The sequence below is a fragment of the Periplaneta americana genome, chromosome 8, assembly GCF_040183065.1.
Source record: "Periplaneta americana isolate PAMFEO1 chromosome 8, P.americana_PAMFEO1_priV1, whole genome shotgun sequence".
Lineage (NCBI taxonomy): Eukaryota > Metazoa > Arthropoda > Insecta > Blattodea > Blattidae > Periplaneta > Periplaneta americana.
In genome coordinates, this window is record NC_091124.1 from 20,077,066 (window position 1) to 20,086,464 (window position 9,399).

Consider the following 9,399-nt stretch of genomic DNA (forward strand, 5'->3'; position numbering starts at 1 on the left):
ATTGTGGGATGCTATTGTATTCTTACATATTTCGTACTGTTCTAGGATGTTTAACTGTGAACTTTTTGGTGTGATGTGTAAAATGTCCATATCTGTTTCTATATTATTGTAGTCATGATTATTGTTAATAATGTGATCTGCCTAATTTGATGTGATGTAGGGTTTGGTTATAGCTTTAATATGTTCATTATATCTTGTGTGAAAGGATCTTCCTGTCTGTCCTATGTAAAAATGTGGGCAACTATTGCATTTTAATTTGTAAACTCCAGTTGAATTATATTTATTTGAATGTTTAATGTGGTTATTTAAGTATTTCTGTGTTGTATTATTTGTTTTGTATGCAATCTTGTACTTTAGTTTTCTGAATGAAGTTGCAATTTTGTGGGTATTGGTATTGTGATATGTTAATGTTATGTATTTATTCTCGCGTGCTGTTTGTGTTGGTTTGTTCTGTTTTTGTTTTGCCTTTTTTATTAGTGTGTCTATTATGTTAGGGTTGTATCCATTGTCTTGTGCTATATATTTTATTGTGTTTAATTCTTCAGTGTAGTTGTTCATTGGTATATTAATTAATCTGTGCGTCATTGTACGGAAAGCTGCATGTTTATGTTGTATGGGATGATTTGATGAATTGTGTATATGTGTTGTGGTTGTAGTGGGTTTCCTGTATATTTTGAATTCGTGTCTGTTATTTGTTTTGGTTATGGTGATGTCTAAGAAGTTTATAGCTTGGTTATGTTCCATTTCTACTGTATACTTTAATTTGGGATGTATTTTGTTGAGTTTTTGATGTAGGTTTTTTATTTGTCTTTTGTTTCCATTAGGCCTATATAAGACTATTACGTCATCTACATATCGATGCCAGTATATTATTTTCTCTGCGTGTTTGTTGATGTCGGTGTTTAGTATGTGTGTTTGTTCTATGTTGTGAATTTTATGTTTTTAACAAAGCGTTAACTTTAATCAATGTATTTATATTAGGCGATTGTCAAGATGGCCATGACTAGACCATAACCACATGACTCAGATTCGCGCCGAAGCCTGTCTTTCTCATTAGCCACGCTCCTGACGCATATGACGTCATTCAAATTCGTTTCCAGAGATCGGAAATGAGCCATCGTAGTCTTATAAAATGTGACACATAGTTCATTATACTTTCACATATAGCTAATTATTAATTTTTTGCAGTGAAAGAAAGTCCCCTCAAACTAAAAGTGGGGGTACCTGTGGTAAGCAACCAGAAGTGCGGGGAAGTGTACCAACAGAAGAGGCGTGAGATTGGTGATGGACAAGTGTGCGCGGGTGGCGAAGAGGGCAAGGATTCATGCACGGGCGACAGTGGAGGACCTCTCATGAGCACGGGGACCTCCAGTCGCGATGGCAGGTCACGTCTGTATGTGGCCGGCGTGGTGTCATATGGACCGGATCCATGCGGCAAGAAGGACTGGCCAGGGGTGTACACACGAGTCGCGAAGTATGCCAACTGGATCGTCAGCCAGCTCACCGAGTGATTGTGTCGTAGGGTGCTGACGAGTTCAGTTACCTACTTTGTACTGAAATAGGAGTAATCCCTAAGGCGACTGAACTGTCGCTTAAGAAACTCAAGCTATGGTTTGAGACTGAATGGATCTCATATTTAGCCTAAGCGGTCCAGATATATAAATAAGTACAGTATACAGGGTGGAAGTGACATAAATGTGCAGATTGGATGGGGCAATAGGACACATTAAAATAAATAAAAATCCTATTATGCATTTTGTACTTATGTACATGTAAAATTATAAAATTAGGCTAAAAGTCTGCGTAGTTTGGCAACAGCGCATCGCAGGTTCATTATGAAGACACATACGCGCTCGGTCTCAATAGCAGCATTCCGTTCCTTAGTCACCGTAGCAGGGTTGCCAGATTTCGTAATGGCAGAAAATAACGATAAGCATTACATTTTCCATATTTAATTTGCAAGAAAATAGTCCATTAAATTGCAAAGGGATAAATGAAGGATTCAGAGTCATAGTGGGCCAAGCGCCATTTATCAGAAACGGAGAAAGCATCATCATCATCATCATCATCATCATCATCTTCCTAACAAGTATTAGGCCAAGTGGCCTGTTACGGTCTCAAACTAGAATTTTCAGACCATCTCTTCTTTGGACGGCCTAGAGATCTTTTGCCATATAGATGGTAATGAAACAGTGCTCTTGGAATTCTGCATCGATTCATTCGTTCGAGATGACCCTTCCACTGAAGTTGATATTTGCTGATGAACTGTATAATGGGTTCTAATTGAAGTTCTTGCATTAGGTCCTCATTTTTTTTTACGATCCCAGCGAGTATATCCAGCTATTGCTCTCATAAACCTCATCTCACTTGCTGTTATTCTACTGACATCTTTATTCTTCACAGTCCACGCTTCGCTACCATAGCTTAATACTGGCTGTGCCAAGGTTTTATACAAGCCTATTCTTGTGTGTCTTTGTACTAGTGAAGGTTTCATGATTTTATTAATGATCCCCATTGAGAAAGCAAGGGTTAAATTTAAGTGAATACCATAGTTTAATGAAGACTGACATATCATTTAGTTTTAATGTGCATACTTTATATTACTTGCTATATGTTTCCATTGAATTATGGTAATAACTTTATTTTAACCCTTATTTTCTACGGTTTTAGTAAATGGCGCTTGGCCCACTATGATTCTGAACCCTTCAAATCATTCCTTATCAGTTTCTCTAATAAGAACAACTATCAGAGTTGTAGGCATAGTACCTATCAAGTAAAACAGTGTTAAGATTTAGGAGAGAATTATTTTTTTCTGAGAAAAGTATTCATTTGGGACTGATATGGTATTAGAATTTTTTGTTGTACTCTATCCAAAGAATAAGTTGTTAAAATGTGCATAGTTACTCGTATATTACTTCCACTCTGTATATATTTACATTCCATTAACAGAAAAAAAAAACATTTGCAATAAATTTAGTATTGAGTTTATTTTTTCGTGACCTGTTTTGGGGAGGAAAACTGCCGAATAAAATACAAGGGAGACAAATACCTTGTCGCTCCCAGTCATCGAAAGATCCTGAGCAACCTCCATGACCAAGTTCGTATTCTCCATACTCTTCTATCATAATGCATTCCATAATCGTCGTAACCTACTTCAAATGTCGTCCAATGCTGTGTAGTGACAGATAACACTTGGCCTCCTTTCTTCGCTCGTACAAAGAATATATTATCCTATTACTTTTACAGCCCTACGAGTTATATGTACGATATCCTCCTTCATACCTATTCTCTTGCTGTATCCTTGCTCCGATATGACAATCACAGAATTTCGGCCAAGTCACTATTTCATCTTTTAGGTTGTAAGCTAATATTTAGAATATTTAGATAAATACATCATTCTTTCTTGAAAAAAAAAACATATAAAATATTAATACATGAATGGTTTAATTCAAAGTACTTTAAAACAAATAAAAGAACAGTCACAGTACAGTTCTGAAACGAAATATTACGTGAAAGGATGTACAATCTTAGAAATAATATGATGGCGCATAGATATTTTCAGTCTCAGAAAGAAGGCACTGCGCATGATCAGAGGAAGGGGGTCAGGTTCACAGGCAAACCACTAGTTGAGGTAATAATATTCATTCTGTTTCGTTGTATATCGTCCCTAAGTAGCTAGAAGAAGTCCCAGGGAAAAGAATTTAGCGTAAGTAAGTAGTGCGATAAAAACTTTTGTGCGAGATCGTGCGTATTTGCTTGGTTTCCGCACAAAACCAACCCGCGGTAAGTCTAAAATTCCACATTCAGTATTCCCAATCGAACACACATAACAATTTCCCTCTTCTTACCGCTTAAGTGACATATTCATTTTATTGCTTTAGGCTTTTAACATATTATTTTTAGAGACGTTCAATATAGTAATAATTATAAATTGGAAACTTACCACTGCAATTTCACCTAAATTGCACTGTTAATTATTGTTTTTAAATATTTGCAAACATTAAGTAAACTCTACAACTCCACTAAAGTTACTGCATTTCGTGATGCATGTAACATTAAGGAAGCCGTTTGTTTTAAGTTCGCATTTATATACTGGGGGAAAAAAAGACAGACGTATATCACGGCCTGCTGGAGTATAGTAAACACAGAAAACATTTTAAAGCAACAGTGTTGAAGATAGATATTTTTGTTTTCCAAAATTGCCGTCATTGAACAGAAACCAAGATTGAGATTTCATTGCAACTAATTAGAAATTCCTCTTTCAGGTATGTAATAAACGATCTTCGCACAAAGTAATGTACAATACACGAGCGGTATGTTTTCTTTCAATTCTCGGAAATTAAAAAAGCTCAACTACGTTTAGCTTTTTCAAACTTTTCCTCGAACATGAAAACTTCAACATACCGCTCTTGTAACGCATATTAATATTCCACCACCAAGAGTCGCGCCATCAATTGTATCTAAGGCTGTACATTATTACTAGTATTCTTTGAGTAGTATATATTGCACACATGTAAAATTAATCTGGTTTTCATTCCTAAGAGACCAACATTATTTCCCTCTTGCTTTATGCAACATATATTTTTGTAATCTGGTAATCCTGACAACAAACTGTAACAACTTTTCAAGCAAAGGAAATGCAAAACAAAATATATATTGAGAAGTAGAATACTATTACGAGATGATTATAACAATATAACAGCCGTATAAATTTCACATGACCTGGAAATACTAAAACCTTTCATCTCCAGTAAGTGCAATGTAAATGTCAGCTGATTACGATAATTCAATTACTATAATATTTATGTCTTTTAGGTACAATATGACTTGCGATATTTGAAGAAGTTAAAATACCATCACTACTTACCTCACTTAAAGCAAACAGCATTTTGGAACATTTGCGAAAAAATAATATTGTTTTAAAATTATGTCATCGTCTGTGTTATTGGTAATGTAAGTACGTCAGTTTTGCTTTAAACAATACAAAAAAATACTGTTGATTCTTGGTTTTTTTTTTCAGAAGACAAATTCAAGAAATGACTCGTCTTAATACTCGTATTACTTTCAAATAAAATATCCTGCGCCAAATACTTCGTTTTTAATTATTTGGTCCACGACGCATGCATTTCTGTTGAGAATCAGTCTATAATTTGCGGCTGAAATTAAATAAATTATTATATCCATTGTATTCAAATACATTGCTCTGGACAAAGAATAGAAATCAACAGAATTTTTTGTATCACTTAAAAAAAACTTACATAACTGCACGAACACTTCTCCTACCAAGTATAAAATTACCAATTACCGGTATATGTTTCATTGTACGTACAAACGCAAATTTCATGGAATGATTTTCTTATGTATATTTAAGTTTTTTTTTTTCAAGAGAGTTCATAGCCCTATTTTTACTGATATTTCTTCATTTTTAAGTACATGCTCATGAAGATAGCGGCATGTTGTTCATGATAAATGACTAGTGAAAGAAATGTAGTTATTTTACAACCTGAAGCTACTTAAAATTTCACAATTTTGTGTTACTGTTAGCTTATGATATGCAAAGAACATTTTCAATGCGTAAAACATTATTCAAAGGCAGGTGACTTGCATGACACTCCTCAATAATAGAGAAAAATATAAATTAATTGGTTAGATTTATATCACAATACAACTAGTAGTAATAACATAATTTCGTTTAACATTGCACCACATTTTCGTGCACATATGCATGCATATTTCTGGATTCATGCTTTCATACCAATCCGTACCAGAATCATTAAATATTATGGGCATTACATGGAAATTAATATTAAAAGTTGAATTAATGCAACTTAAGTTAAATTATATATTTTAAAAATCACTAGGCCTACCTACTTCCAAAATTAAGAAACGATCATTACCATTCCCACACTTCTGAAGCTAAATAACACTGAATTACAAGATGAAAAGAGAAAACTGTAAATATTAGTACTCACTAAGATTTACATGTAATAAAACTGAAGCATGAGATTGTGTAAGGAAGAGGCATTTTGGACACAACAAAATGTAGGAGGGCATAACAAACGAAAAAATTTTAAACTATTGCGAGAAACATGCAGTTGACACTCCAGAAATGTTAGATATATAAATCTTTGCGCTTTTAACAAGGTAAATCTTTATAATATGACTGTGTTATTTTTATTTCTGTGTTCGTATTGTTATTATAACAACTGTAAAACAGCAATGAAAAATGTCGTTCAGAATAAAAGTAATCCGAGAGAATCTACTAAAGATTCTTGAAATATAAGACTGTGTACCATGTTCATGACAATCTGGACGCAATAAAATTTGCATTTCATATACCAGTATTAGACTTTGATAACTGTAAAGTATGTTACAAATTATGTATTTAAGATAAATTAAATTATTTCTCGCTAAAGACTTTAAGTATCGGCATTTAAAATATAAGACTTTCCATCAAAAGCTTCCTTATAACAATAAGCTCCAGAACTTCATTAATAAGTTAGTCTTACTCATCACATTTAATTATTAGTTACTTTTCAGTAACTAATAATAACAAAGTAATCCAGTAACAATACCGAATACGAAGGAAAGTTGGCTGCACTGATGTAAAAGCCCTGTCATATTTATGGCAAAAGAAAATAAATAATTTATTTAAAAATATAGTTTTCTTTTGGTATTGACAGAATATAATGTTGTCGATAAAGAATTTAATTTCCATTCATAGACTAACTTTGAATTTTTTTGTAACTTATATCACATTTATGAAGACCGGTTCCAGTGATGGTTACGAAATATCAAGATGATAATTATGAGTAATCCTGAATTATTTCGGGATGAGCAATCCCTCTACAAAATGAAGGTAAAAGATTTTGTGCGAGATCGTGCGTATTTGCTTGTTTTCCGCACAGAACCAATACGCGGTAAGTGTGAAATACCACATTCAGTATTCCCAACGTAACACGCATAATAATTTCCCTCTTCTTACCGCTTAAGCGCCACATTCATTTTACTGCTTTAGGCTTTTAACATATTATTTTTAGAGACATTTAACATAGTAATAATTATAAATTGGAAACTTACCACTGCAATTTCACCTAAATTGAAATGTTAATTATTGTTTTTAAATATTTGCAAAAATTAAGTAAAGTCTACTACTCCACGAAACTTATTGCATTCCTGATACAAGTAACATTAAGGAAGCCGTGAAAAAATCAACAAGATTCCAGATGCCGATGTTATTACTGCAATATGTTATATAAATAATATTGTTAAAATATTAAAATGAAAAATAAATCATTACATAACCTTACCGTTTGTTTTAAGTTCGCATTTATAGACTGGGGAAAAAAGACAGACGTATATCACGGCCTGCTGGAGTATAGTAAACACAGAAAACATTTTATAGCAACAATGTTGAAGAAAGATATTTTGGTTTTTCGAAGTTGCCGTCATTAAACAGAAACCAACATGGAGATTTCATTGTAACTTATTATAAATTCGTCTTTCAGGTATGTAATAAACGATCTTCGCACAAAAAAATATACGATACACGAGCGGTATGTTTGTTTTCATGTTCTCGGAAATTAAAAAAGCTCAACTACGTTTCGCTTTTTCAATCTTTTCCTCTACCATGAAAACGTCAACATACCGCTCTTGTAACGTATATTACTATTATGTTGGTACGATTACATTGTTTATAAAACATAATAATTAAGTACTGTGAGAAAACCAGTAATGTAAATCTTTAAATAAATCTGATAAGCATTGTCCACAGATTTACGTTGATCTTAATTTAGTAATTAATTAATTTTATTGATTATTGTAACAAAATTCGGGGTTTTCTAAATAGCCTTACATATCAGAAGTAAACCTATCCTGAATAGGCTATTGGAATAAAGTTACTTTATCTTATCCTAGTGGCATAGTGTACTGTTTATTCAACTATTAGTAACTGTCAGAAATAACTGATTACTTCACATGTGAAATAATGACACTGGTACCTTACAGAATGAAATTTGTTGATTAGTAGCAGACATTTCATTTATATATTCCAGCGGTAGCTTAGCAACGAAGAAATTTTTACATTATCGTAAGGTTTTAAATAACCCATTATGGCTAACTAATATTACAAATAAACAGAAATAAAATAATTACAATAATTATTAAGATAAGATAAATGACTGAATGTCCATTATGTGTTCGTGTCGCAAATAATGGTCAATTTAAGCTACTTATAAGATAACTGTTTTCGAACACTTCATGTCTTTCTGTATTACATCATATCATATCACTTGTAACTATTAGATCCCGTTTCACCAACCTTTATTAAATCTTTAACATATCGTTAAAGCAGTTGAACAGTGAACTTAACAGAAGAGATGTTTCATCAACTCTTGTTACTGCTTATTTCATGTTAAACGTATTGTAACTTTATTTCAACTCAACAATAGGATTTTATTCTTCCAACAATAATTCCTTTCTACAATTCACCTTAAACGCTCTCGTCAACAATGGGATTTGCTCTCCACACAGTAACACAGTATTCGTTAGTGCACTCCACTGACGACAATGACAATTTACTTGGACTATTACGAACAACAATGACTGTTAATCTTAACTAATATTTACAAAGCACTATTTACAAATCAGAACTGTCAGTTCTCAGTTCACAGTTCTTCTAGCTCAGTCACTCAAGTTCACAGTATCTCGAACCACAGACTTTCAGAGACAGTCCACTGTACTCGAACTCAGGTCCCTCCAACTGCGGTCCACTGCACTCGAACTCAGGTCCCTCCAACTGCGGTCCACTGCACTCGAACTCAGGCCTTCGGATGCTGACACAGTTGCGGACGCACACTCGAGTCGAACTCCGGTACACAAGACTGGCTTGCTTGCTCTGGCTTACTCACTGACTGAATAAATTGAAAACTGCTCGCGTTCACTTGCGCGCGTAATTTATACTCACACCACAGTTTCTGGAAAGTACGACTTCTCGAATTATCTGGCTATCTTCACTTCGGACGGACTTCTGGAAGAGTCGGGAGGGTCCGTCCCCCCTTCACTCCGTTCGCAGCAGTTGCGCGCGCACTTTCCCTCGCCGCGTAGGCCCTTTCCCCTCTCTTCTCTCCGCCGCGCGCCGTCCCTCAGTGCTCCGTGAAGCCCGCGCGATCTGCTCTCTTGCAGGACGCTGGTCGTGAGTTCGAATCTCACGTCGCTGTCACAATATTGTTAAATTAACATGGCATATTCCAGCGCTTTTAACATCCTGTTATAGTGCGAATCATGGCTCCCAGGAAATATGTTACAAGTGCATTATTAGGCCTATATCAAGATATATCAGCCATTTACTCAGAAGAATTTTTGGACCAAATAAAGGAGCAGATAATAATTGGAGAATGA

At 34.4% G+C, this 9,399-nt stretch overlaps 1 protein-coding gene across 1 annotated transcript in view; it reads left to right on the top strand.

Moving 5' to 3' along the window:
• LOC138704536 (CLIP domain-containing serine protease B4-like) overlaps positions 1-6,423 on the top strand; it is a 37,959-nt gene extending 31,536 nt beyond the window's left edge. Inside the window, exon 6 of the mRNA XM_069832530.1 lies at positions 1,189-6,423. Within this exon, the coding sequence (XP_069688631.1) occupies positions 1,189-1,511 (323 nt within the window). The 3' untranslated portion in view covers positions 1,512-6,423. The remainder of the gene's footprint in view (positions 1-1,188) is intronic.
• The last annotated feature ends 2,976 nt before the right edge of the window (positions 6,424-9,399 follow it).